General features: G+C 37.7%; 1 protein-coding gene across 2 annotated transcripts in view; it reads right to left on the bottom strand.

Annotated features, from left to right (window-relative positions):
* LYRM7 (LYR motif containing 7) overlaps nt 1-13,094 on the bottom strand; it is a 174,064-nt gene that overhangs the window by 32,730 nt on the left and 128,240 nt on the right. Inside the window, exon 5 of one of the 2 annotated variants that reach the window (XM_082457949.1) lies at nt 2,648-2,733. The exons of the other annotated variant lie outside the window; for it this stretch is intronic. Within the exon in view, the coding sequence (XP_082314075.1) occupies nt 2,702-2,733 (32 nt within the window). The 3' untranslated portion in view covers nt 2,648-2,701. Of the gene's footprint in view, nt 1-2,647; nt 2,734-13,094 lie in introns of those variants that run through there. 2 annotated transcript variants of the gene reach the window in all.

The following is a 13,094-nucleotide window of genomic DNA, read 5'->3' on the forward strand; positions in this document are numbered from 1 at the left end:
ATGACAGATACTCCTTTTCTTCTAGAACCAAACCTCAGTTAATACAAACCTATTCATTAGGAGGGTTGTTCACGTACTGTTAGCCTCTTCCAATTAACATTAAGCTCCAATAGTAATGGCACAGACTACGTATTGTTTACCACCTTAACTCTTGTACTTAATACCTGAACCTTAAATAAATCAATGAAAGGACTGCATTATCTGCCACCTTGCACACCTGTATCAGAGACATACTTGCCTAATTCGCAATTCTAGTCTCAGCAAGTCCCTTCAGTTATCATTACATGGTATAGAATGGGTGATGATAAGGATGTATCAGTTATGATGTTTTGGAATTTACTGGCTCAGGTAACTGAAAAGTCCAGGTATACTATCTTCAGGGAAGACGTGATCCAGCATCTCAAGAGGTGATCAGGGTGTGTTTTTGCTCTGCTCTACTCCTTCCCTGTTGGCTTCTTACTCAACTGACTTTCCTTTCATGGTCAGAAGATGGCTGCCAGGTTGAAATTCAGCAGAAAAAAAAAAGTACCTTTATCCTGGCATTTCTAGTAAATGTCCTAAGATCATTCTGATTGATTTGGCTTAGATCATATGTCTGCCATGGCTGTCTTAGGTTAAGACACATGCTTCATTCCTACAAACTCTTCATAATATACATGAAATAAAATACATTAAAGCTGACCTTGGTGATTTGAACTTCTTATATTACTAAATAACGGCATCATTGAATTCAAACTAATGGATCAAGCACATTATACAACTTTCCCTATCTTCTTAAAAAGTTATTCCCCCCATTTAATCACAACCCAACACGAAAAAATAAAAAAGTAAATTCTTCCCTGAATGTAAATCATTTTGAAGGATTCAGAATGTATTACCAGATTACAATAAAGGTTTATGATAATCCTTAACAAAACTGAAAGCAACATTATAAATTTTCAGGAAGAAAACAAAGTTCTTATCCCACTTTTTCAAGATTATAATAGCAGAATCTAAAGAAAAGATGGACAAGTACATGGACGTCTTGAGTTGGGGGGGTGGGGAAGGGTGGTGTTATAGAGCTTTAAAATAGAATCAACTAAATATTCCATCCTGCGACTCAAGACTCCTCAAAGACATTAGATTCATCACCAACCCTCTCTCCCCTACCCCCGTACACAACACTAGGTCCTAAGAACAAAACAGAGATGCACACTTTAGGGAGTCTTTTTGTCAGTGTGCATTCCAAAGCCAAATACAAATTATTTCTCGATTATTATGTTCCTACTATCCATGTCCCTCATTCCTATAACTAGAACAAAAAAGAGAAGGTAAATGATTCCATTTTTATAACAGAGAAGACAACAAAATCTATGAGATTAAAAGCCAATACTCAAATATACAGGAGAGAAGCTGATCTTCATGGTAAAGTTGAATAAAAACAAATAGCAAATCGTAGAACTAACCAATTGAAAATGTGTTACACACAAGTCATCTTAAATCAAAAGCCAAACTTCATTCATAATCCTAGAGGAAAGCAGTGTGGTCAAAGAAAGGAATGTGCATTAAAAGAATCTCTATAATTTTTCAAATGTATGAATTGATTTTTCAAATCCTCTACTGTTAAAATAATTCAATTCACTAAATGGGCAATGATGGCTTTTTAAGAAGACAGAACTAGTAGACATAGCAGGGATATAAACATAGCCCTTGACATCACAAAGTTTATAACGGGCTACAAAGGCAATATACACAAACATTACTGGGCAGCTCAGAACATAATGAAGTACAAATGCCAGTGGGTAATCAGAAAGAGGAGGATCAAGTGAACTGGGATGACTTCCACAACAAGTAACAGAAAATCTAAAGGCAAAACTGCCTAAGCAATAAGAAAATTTATTATCTCACATAATAAGGAATCTACAGTGAAGGTGGTTCTAGGAATGGTGAATGTGGCTCCAGTTCTACTTCTCTGGAATTCTCTTCCCTCTGCCCACCTTTAGGTAAGGGAATCACCTTCAGGCTGGTAGCAAGATAGCTATAGCAGTTCCAGATGTCACATCCAGATAAAACAAGCTCTACGGGAAGGATCATCTCTTTTCTTCTTTCTCAAAAGCAAGAAAACTTTTCCCAAGAGCCTCTTGCAGACTTTCCCTTTATTTCCCATTGGCCGAAACTGGATCTCATGCCCATTCCTAAAACAATCACTTCCAATGGCAATGAGACCTACCATAACCAAGATTAGAATGCATGCTAGTAACTATCATGACCATCACTTTAGTGATGGCTGAATATATCAAGGAAGACAGGCCTTGGAGGATGGTATTATTTGGACTGGGGTAAAAAAAAAGATAGAAACACATAGGCAAAGGAAGGGATGTGTCTAACTGAAGAAAGTCGAACTGCAATCACACATTAAACACACTTTTAGGGATAAAGAATTCTTTTAAACTGTGCTGGAGTTATCTTCTGTTAACACAAAAATTAACTTATTATTCAACAGTCGGTAAATGCTAAGCATGCAGGAGTTGTTGTCCTCTCTTTAAGGGAAGGATTTAGGTTAATTACCAGTGGGGATAGTCAGACTCACCACTCACTCCTTGTCAATAGAGCTATCTCTGGGTTGAGAACATTCCATAATATGCATACAGATGCCTGTAGACTCACTGTCAGTATAAGTTTTTCCTTGAAGGTTTCTTCTCATTTGGGTTCGAGGTTTTACTCAAAAATCCACACACTCACAACTGGCCCTATCTGCAAATGAAAGCAAGCAATTAGGAGGCAAAATGCTGCAGGGAGCAATTCCTTCCTCCCCCACCCACCTATAATTAACTGATCCGCATGAAAACTGAACTTAAACACCAGATTCACCAAGCCCCATGTTCAAACTAAGCAACCCGCATTTCAATGGCTGTAATGTGCTCATTACACAGTCACCACCCGTTTCCCAGCATGTAATATTTATTGTCGTGTCCACAGTATACCAGGTGCAACTCTTATGCACCGAGCGAAATCCAACACACATTTATGTTTGGTGGCAGCACACAGGACTGGTCTGCACAGCGTGTTAAAGGAGAGCTGCCTACAGTTACAAATTAGAAGACTTAACATAAAAATCAAAATATCTGACCTCTCTTTAAAAAAACAGAAGATCTGGCAATACTGGACCCACCTTCCCACCTGGTAACAATCTGTTGGACTGACCAGCAGCTAATCCTTCAGATGGGATATGGGCTTTGCAGTTCTCCACAGATGTCATCACTCTCTTACATTATAAACCCAACTCGCAGTTATGTCTGGAGTCTGTTTGCATCTAAGCTTGCAAACTCTGCTATATATTTATAATAGCTCATGGGAAACATTTATTACTGTCAAAGCCAAGCCTGTTTTTCTGCCTTATGGATATAATATAGCACAGGAATAACCACACTGGCTTTGGAGTCAGAGGGCCCTAGGTTTGAGATCTAATTCTGCAAATAACTAGTTGTGTGATCTTAGGCCTATTTTTAACCTAAGATGTATTTCTTCATTTACAGTCCTTCGAATAAACATATAAGCACTTAACAAAGCCAACAAACAACAGGCCTAAAACCCAACATGTCAAGGCTGAACTGATGATCCCAAATCCACTGCTTTCTCAGTCTTCCTCATTTCAGTAAATTGGACTGGGATCCATGCAGTTTGTGCTGAGACCTCTAAGTCCTTATCATACACGCTCCCTCATCCTCCCCGAAAACATCACCAAAGTGGTTGATTCTCTAAATAATATAATGTGAACTGATTCTTAGAATCCCATAAAAACCATAAAAAAACAGCAATTCCTCCCTCAGAACCACTTTCCTGAAACTGCCTATAAATCCAACTATTTAAATAATGACAGTTTGAAATTTCAAAGTTCCATATTAGAAGGAATACTAGTATTTCATAAAAAGAAAACATTGGGGATGCCACATATCAAAGTGATGCATTACATTTTGTAAGCTTACACATTTCTTCACATCTAAGCTGACAGTGAACTAGGACGTTATGCTTAATCCGAAAATGTAATTAAGAAAACTGAAAGATGACCAAAACTAATGAGTGAGTTTAGGAAGGTTGCAGGATACAAAACTCAATACTCAAAAATCAATTCTTTTTCTATAGAACACTTGTTCACTTACCCTACAACCCAGCCATTCCATTCCTAGGTGTTTACCTAAGAAAAATGAAAGTTTATGTCCACAAAAGCAGCTTTATTTGTAAGAGCCAAAAACTAGAAACAACTCAGCTGTCCACCAACAGATGAGTGGATACACAAAATGTGGCAAAGCCATTCAATGCATTATTACTTGCAACAAAAAATAATACTGGGACTTCCTTGGTGGTCCAGTGGGTAAGACTCCACGCTCCCAATGCAGGGGGCCGGGTTCAATCCCTGGTCGGGGAACTAGATCCTGCATGCAAGCCACAACTAAGAAGTCCACATGCTACAACTACAAGCCCACATGCCACAACCAAGACCTGGGGCAGCAAAAATAAATACACATTTTAAAAAAATAATAATAATATTATACACTCATTAACATGGATGAATCTCAAAATCATTATGCTGAGAAGCCATATCAAGAGTATACACTGTAGAATCCATTTACTTAAATTCTAGAATCTTGAGTGATGGAAAGCAGTTCAGTTGATTGCCTGGGAACAGGGGTAAGTGGCCAAGAGAAGAGGAAGAGCCTATAAATGGCTAAAAAGCAACTTCTGGGGTGACAGATATTTTCATTACATTAAATGTGGTGATAGTATCACAGGCATATATATGTCACAATTTATCAACCTACTCACTTTCAATATGTGCAGTTAATTTTAAGTTTAAAACAAAGTAATTCACTGCACATTAATAACTGGTAGCAAGACTGATTAATATGAAAAGCAGAACCCCTTTAATGCGTTAAGTTTTGAAAATCATGGCCACACGTACACCTAAAACTAACATAACATTGTTAATCTGCTATTCTCCAGTATAAAATTTAAGTTCGTTAAAAAAAGATTTTAAAAAAAAGAAAGAAAATTATGGCCACAATCTTTCTCTCTTCAGAAAATAACTCTTTTAAAAGTATATCTCATGCATGTAAATCAATTAAGTTAGAATACATCCTCACACTGTAAACAAAAATAAACTCAAAATGGCTTAAAGACTTAAATATAAGACAAGACACCAAAAACTCCTAGAAGAGAACATAGGCAAAACATTCTGACATAAATCATACCAACGTGTTCTTAGGTCAGGCTCCCAAGGCAATAGAAATAAAAGCAAAAATAAACAAATGGGACCTAACCAAGCTTATAAGCTTTTGCACAGCAAAGGAAACCATAAACAAAACAAAAAGACAACCTGCAGACTGGGAGAAAATATTTGCAAATGATGTGAGTAATAAGGGCTTAATTTCCAAAATATAGCAACAGCTCATACAACTCAATAACAAAAAAACAACCCAATTGAAAAATGGGTAGAAGACCTAAATAGACATTTCTCCAAAGAAGACATACAGATGGGCAAAAAGCACATGAAAAGATGCTCAACATCACTAATTATCAGAGAAATGCAAATCAAAACTACAACGAGGTACCACCTCACACAGGTCAAAATGGCCATCATTAAAAAGTCTACAAATAACAAATGCTGGAAAGCGTTTGGAGAAAAGGGAACCCTCCTACACTGTTGGTGGGAATGTATATTGGTGCAGCCACTATGGAAAAGAGTATGAAGGTGCCTCAAAAAACTAAAAATAGAGCTGCCACATGATCCAGCAATCCCACTCCTGGGTATATACCCAGACAAAACTATAATGCGAAAAGACACATGCACCCCTATGTTCATAGCAGCACTATTTACAATAGTCAAGACATGGAAACAACCTAAATGTCCATCAACAGATGAATGGATAAAGAAGATGTGGTGGGGCTTCCCTGGTGGCGCAGTGGTTGAGAATCTGCCTGCCAATGCAGGGGACACAGGTTCGAGCCCTTGTCTGGGAAGATCCCACATGCCGCGGAGCAGCTGGGCCCGTGAGCCACGATTACTGAGCCTGCGCGTCTGGAGCCTGTGCTCTGCAACAAGAGAGGCCGCGATAGTGAGAGGCCCGCGCACCGCGATGAAGAGTGGACCCCGCTTGCCACAACTAGAGAAAGCCCTCGCACAGAAACAAAGACCCAACACAGCCATAAAGAAAGAAAGAAAGAAAGAAAGAAAGAAAAGAATGCTTAAAAAAAAAAAAAAAAGAAGATGTGGTATATGTGTATGTATATATATAATGGGATATTAGCCATAAAAAAGAATGAAATAATGCCATTTGTAGCAACATGGATGGACCCAGAGATTACCATACTAAACAAAGTAAGTCAGAACGAGAAAGACAAATACCATGATATCACTTACATGTGGAATCTAAAATACGACACAAATGAACATATCTACAAAAAAGAAAGAGACTCGCAGATACAGAGAACAGACTTGTGGTTGCCAAGGGGGCGGGAGGGTGGGGGAGGGAAATACTGGGAGTTTGGGATTAGCAGATGCAAACTATTATACATAGGATGGATAAACAACAAGGTCCTACTGTACAGCACAGGGAACTGTAGTCAATATCCTGTGATAAACCATAATGGACAAGAATATGAAAAAGAATAGATATATGTGTGTAACTAAATCACTGCTGTACAGCAGAAATTAACACATTATATATCAACTATACTTCACTAAATTTTTGTTAAAAAGTATAATATCTCAATGCTAAAGATCAAAAACATAATTACTGATCACAAAGAAAACATGCATCAAAAATAGCACTCTAACTAACCTAGTATAATATGGCATGGGCAAAAAGGAAAAGTGGTAAATTTCAACGTTATTCATTCAATTGTAGTCCACAAAGCACGTCAGTATTTCATCACATTGGTAGCAATTAGATTAGAAAATATCAAGGCATTTCACTGTCAACCCAAAAGACATTTTAATATATCATTTGATATACTGGCATTCATCTGGGTATCACTACTAAAATGTACTTTGGATTCTGCTTAGAATTAATGCAGTCATGAAATAAGATTCAATTTACTTGTTAAATGCTGGCATGGCTTGGTGCTTTTGTACTATATTAAATGCCACCTCTAACCCCATCCACCCGTTATTTATATTGAAGAGACAGAGCAAACTGCATTACTTCCTGAGCTGAACTTAACCATTAAATTTCAGACAGCATCAAAACTGCGTACTCCCATCACCACCCAGAGATTTCTATTCTCCAAGTTAACCAGTCTCAGTTCCACTGTACTGCTATGAAAAAGAGGCTGAAACTTCAAAGAAATGAGTTAACAGTGCTACCTTTCAATACCTTTAATGGCTGTCACAGAGAAAAATCATAGTAGTTCTGCATCATCCCAAATGGCAGAACTAGAGTGAATGAGTAGGGGCTATATGTTCTATCTGAGGCACTGCTGCCTAAAGGTGGAATGTCCTGCCTTGGGATACCTATCATCCGAGGCTGGGATATTAAGACAGTGATTCAAAAGTCCCAAAGACAATAAAATAAAATAAACAAAATAAAGTTTTAAACGTTAAAAAAAAAAAGTCCCATGGCCAGTTGCCTTAGTTCAAGTTTATGATTTCTTCCAATCCTCAGATCATCTTATGAACTTAAAAATAAAATCTACTTAAATGCCCAAATCCACTGCAATTCGAAAGTCTGCAGTTTAAGCTGATCAAACTAATAAGAAGCTAAAGTCCTAAGTCTTACAGTAACATTTTTGTTTACTTTCCACTTTTCCCCAATGGGTAGTGGCTTACATCATCATTCCTTGACCCTATAAAATTACTCTAATTTTTTTTTTAACTTTTTATTACTCTAATTTTGAAAGAAAAATGTGCTAAATATGTGTCCCATTTCCTTGCTCATTTAATGTCAAATGTCAATTCCTTTTTCTTCCCAAAGAAATATACATCTAACAGGGATAAAGATCTGTAAGAAATCTAGTTCAATGTCCTCATTTTACAGACTCAGAAAGGTAAAGAAATTTGCCCCAAATCTCATAACTAATCAGTATAATGCCTATTAGCACTGCAATAAATCACTGCCATTTATTTCCTCTATAAGTACACTGTAAACAAATGCATATGACCATTCACTTAGGTTAAGTGAAGGAAGGAAGCAAGCAAGCAAGCAAGCAAGAAAGAAAATAGGCTCTGGAATCAAACTGTCGAAGTTTGAATACTGGCTCTGCCACTTGTTAGATGTGTTGACTTTAGGCAACTTATTCACCATGCTTCACTTTCCTAAACTGTAAAATGGGTATAATTCATAAGGCTATTTTGAGGTTTAAATTAGGTTAATACATGTAAAATGCTTGAAACGTGGTCTGGCACAGAGTAAGCCATCAGGAGTGTGAACATCAGAAGGGGAATGGGGTTTAAAATATGATATAACCTTATGAGAGTAATTTTCTCAACAAGTCAGAGGACATTTTAAAATACATATACAGGGACTTCCCTGATAGTCCAGTGGTAAAGAATCCACCTTACAATGCAGGGGATGCGGGTTCAATCCCTGGTCAGGGAACTAATATCCCACATGCCACGGGGCAACTAAGCCCGCATGCCACAACTACTGAGCTCGCGCACCTCAACTAGAGAGCCCAAGTGCCACCAACTACAGAGCCCACGTGCCTCAACTACAGAGCCCACGTGCCCTGGAGCCTGTGTGCCATAACTAGAGAAGAGAAAACCCACATGCCACAACTAAAGAGAAGCCCGCGCGCTGCAACGAAAAAGTTTAGGATATAATAACTTTTAAAACGACTTTGAAGACTAACAAATATTTGGTTTCTGATTTATACATGAGGAAAAGGGAAAGGCAAGGGAGAATTTTAAAGTTTTAAAGTTTCCTAATGTTTCACAGAATTGTAATGGCTATGAGTACAAGAAGAAAAACTACTGAGAAGAATGGCATGAAAAAAAAGACTTTGTCCTCTCTGCTGTACTTTGAGGTTAAACTGATCTGGAAAGGAAGCTATTTTCTCAGGAGTGAGAATAAAAATGCAAAAAGAGAATATAAGGTATTCTTATTTTTTAAAAAGCACATAAAATGTCTCAATTAGTAACTCACTGTCATGTTTAACTCATTACTACTTACAATGCCCATACTCTCATTTTACAATATTTAGAGAGAAAAAAAATTATTTTCACTAAAACATCCGCTTTAATAAATATGTTGCACTCTTCAGTATGATTTTATTCAGCGATACGGGATGGTTTTTTCTCCCCATAAGAAAAACTTTTATAGTAAGAGCTTTTAAAAATAAACTAAACTTGTATCTTTCTATACAACTTTCCAAAACACTTCTACATATATGAAACGCTGTTAATAGGGAAGCAACTTAAACTGGAAAGCCTGTTATGGGTTGAATTGTGTCCCATTCTCTCTCCCACCCCCCAAGAAAAGATATGTGGAAGTCCTAACCCCCCGGGACATCTGAATGTGACCTTATTTGGAAATAGGGTTGTTGCATTTATTAGTTAAAATGAGGTCATACTGGAGTAGGGTGGGCCCCTAAATCCAATATGATCAGTGTCGTTATGAGAAGCTGGCATTGTGAAGAAGACAGAGAGACAAACGGAGAAAACCACATGATGACAAATCAGAGATTGGATTATGCACCTGCAAGCCTAGGAATGCCGAGGATTGCCAGCAAACCACCAGAAGCTGGGGAGAGGCAAGGAAGGATTCTGCTCCAGGTTTCAGGAGGAACATGGCCCTGCTGACATCCTGATTTTGGACTTCGAGCCTCCAGAACTATGAGGCAAGTTTCTGTGGTACTTCATTATAGAAGCCCTACGAAATGAATACAGCTTCCATTTGATTAGAAGAGTGAAAAAAGTCAGACAAATCTAAATGCTACAGTCATGATCACTACAACCCACTACCCAAACAAAACAGGATTTTGGCCTTGCTCTGGAACAGTCACTGTCAACAAGGTCTCCAGCTCATCAGAAGTGAGTCCATGTTTCTATTAACTATCCCATTTATTCACTACCTAGGCTAGACGGCTGTCTAGGCCACTAGGTTTTATAAATGTATGTGCTTTTCCATCATTTTCTAATTGGACAGTTTTCCATGTTCTTATTTTACATCTTACTTACTTATTTTGACTACGTCATAACACATAGTAAAATGGGATATAAAGTGTTTCATCCTCACTCCCTGTCCACAAATCATCCTTCACTCCGAAGACAACCATTATTAACAGTTTTTTTAATGTATCTTTCCATTGAGATTCCATGCATTTAGGAAAATATATCATGTATGTGAAAGACACCAATGGTAACATATTCTGTGTATCATTCTGCATCTTGTTTCTATCACTTCACTAATCTTTGTAGATCATTCTGTATATGTAGGACTTATTTGTTGTACAGCATCTCACTATATAGATGCATAATATATTCAACCAATCTCATAGAGATGGATATCTAGGTTGCTGCCAGTATTTACCTTTATCACAAATGATGCTGTAATGGCTTTTTATCGTCTTCATTGAGTCCTTTCTTTGCCATCCTATTTAAAACTGCAATCCCCTGTTCCCTAGCCTGGCAGTCCCCATCTTGCTCCCATGCTTTATTTTTCCTCACAGTGCTTTAAATTTTTTTGGCATTCTATATATACATTACTCACTTATTACTTTTCTTCACCAGTAAGAACATAGGGTTTTACGAAGAGACGGATTTTTGTTTTCGTTTGCAGCCGAACGCCTAATTCCTGAGTGCCTGGCACATAGTGAGAGCAGTTAAGTATTTATTGAATAACTCAATGCCTTTATTTAATCCCACAAAAGAAAAATATACATGATAACTAAAAAGTACAATACATCTTCCCCTTCACGGCAACATAAGCCATAGCTCCCAAACTGATCAGTAATTTGTCCTTTTTATTTTGTATTAATTTTCTATATTGTGTCAAATGAGATTGTTACATTTTAGTTTGATCCAGATTTGATATACCCTGTGAACCCTCGAGTGCCTCAATTTAATTTAGCCTATTTGACCAAGGATAATGTTTCCTGGTCCTTCAGAATATTAACCCAAATAGCAGGTACTTAGAACTGAGTCACTGCTTCCTTATATTTAGTGGCCCTCCTACACTGACAATGTCATTAACACGCAATTTCTCCTACCAGCTGTGCTTTTTCAGTCATGAGAGAGTGACTCAGTATGGTATTATTTCTGATAAATACAGAGGGGGCTGAAATTTCAACTTATCTTGAGAAAGTACATGTTTCATTTGTCCCAACTGCCTTCATAAGGAATTAAGATGTGGTAAATTGTGTCATTCTCTTGCAGAGAAATCAGTCTGCATTTCAACTGGGCCCTGGCACACTAGGGCCTAATAGTAAAACAGTCACTGACAAATTGTTCATTGGGGATGGGCAGGTGGAAATACTTTAAAGAAAAATAAGAACAAAAGGAAAACAGGTTCTTACTCATTCTTAGATTATTAAAATCTGACAAGTCTGGGGACTTCCCTGGTGGTCCAGTGGTTAAGAATCCGCCTTCCGATGTGGGAGACGTGGGTTCAATCCCTGGTCAGGGAACTGGGATTCCACGTACCGCGGGGCAACTAAGCCCGCATGCTGCAACTACAGAGCCCACGTACTCTGGAGCCCACGTGCCGCAACTACAGAGCCCACACGCTCTGAAGCCCGCACCACAACTACAGAGAAGCCTGCATGCCACAACAAAGAGCCCGCACACTGCAACGAAAGATCCTGCGTGCCGCAACTGAGACCCAATACAGCCAAAAAAATAAATACTTAAAAAAAAAAAAATCTGACAAGTCTGCAACTTGTACTATAAAAATCTCTATGTGTTCAACTATTCAACATTCAAATTTATAAGTATATATATTATTATTATTCAGTATGAAGATCTCCATTTTAAAGAAGCTTGACAGTCAATAGTTTGTTCCAAGAGAACATGGCAGACTGATTTCCTAACAACTTTAATTGTACACATTTCTGCACAAGTACAACCAACCATGTCTGCGACCAAAAGTCAAATAACCCCTAAACTTAGCAAAGGAATCATTAGGAAGGTTCATGGGTACTAGGTCATGTTTATTACAAGAGCACTTTGTAGGGTTCTTTGTGCTTAAGAGCAGAAGGGAAAAGATGATATATGAAACTGCAAGATGGGACTTCCCTGGTGGTCCAGTGGCTAAGACTCTGCACTCCCAATGCAGGGCGCCCAGGTTCAATCCCTGGTCAGGGAACTAGATCCCACATGTCCCAACTAAGGGTTTGCATGCCACAACTAAAACATGCCGCAACTAAAGATCCCGCACACAGCAACGAAGATCCTGCGTGCCACAAATAAGACCCGGCATAGATATATAGATAGATAGATAGATACACAGATACATAGATAAAAAAATAATTTTTAAAAATGTTAAATTCTGTTAAAAAAGAAACTGCAAGATAACAGATGTAAATGACAATCTTGATCTTACCTGCATTTCGAAATTGGATTACTGAAAAAGATAATACTTCATATTTTTTTAAAACAGTTATGGGCATATAACAATAATTTGGAGACTTTTTAAATGAAAAAATAAGTGTGCTGGACTGCTTATGAAGGCTTTCCCCACACCCAAAAGTCTTTATATTGATCCATGTTTCCTTCTAACATGTTTACGGTTTTCTTTTTTACGCTCAACTCTGGAAAACCAAAAATTTATCTTGGTGTCAAGTGTGATGTAAAGATCATTTCCTTTTTTTTCTAATTCTTCTATTTTAATAATCACTTCCATGAGGTTCTGATTACTACATTCACTGGTTCATGGACTACTGTAAAAACCACTCTGTTTCATCATAAAGGTCAGTTATAAATTTGTCAAACAAAGCTTTCAAGGCAAAATTTAAAAGTAAATGAGATTATTTACTTAGAAGGATAAATGCACAATACCAATTAAAGCAGAAGATATGCTGTTCCCCTAACTCAAGGGTCTTCAATCCAGTGTAAGGTTTGATATTTGGCAGAAGGTACTTGGGTCTGGACAGTTTCAGGAAATCAACTTCCAGATCTCCAA

This window comes from Balaenoptera physalus, assembly GCF_965194825.1.
Source record: "Balaenoptera physalus genome assembly, chromosome: 3".
Taxonomy (NCBI): Eukaryota; Metazoa; Chordata; class Mammalia; order Artiodactyla; family Balaenopteridae; genus Balaenoptera; species Balaenoptera physalus.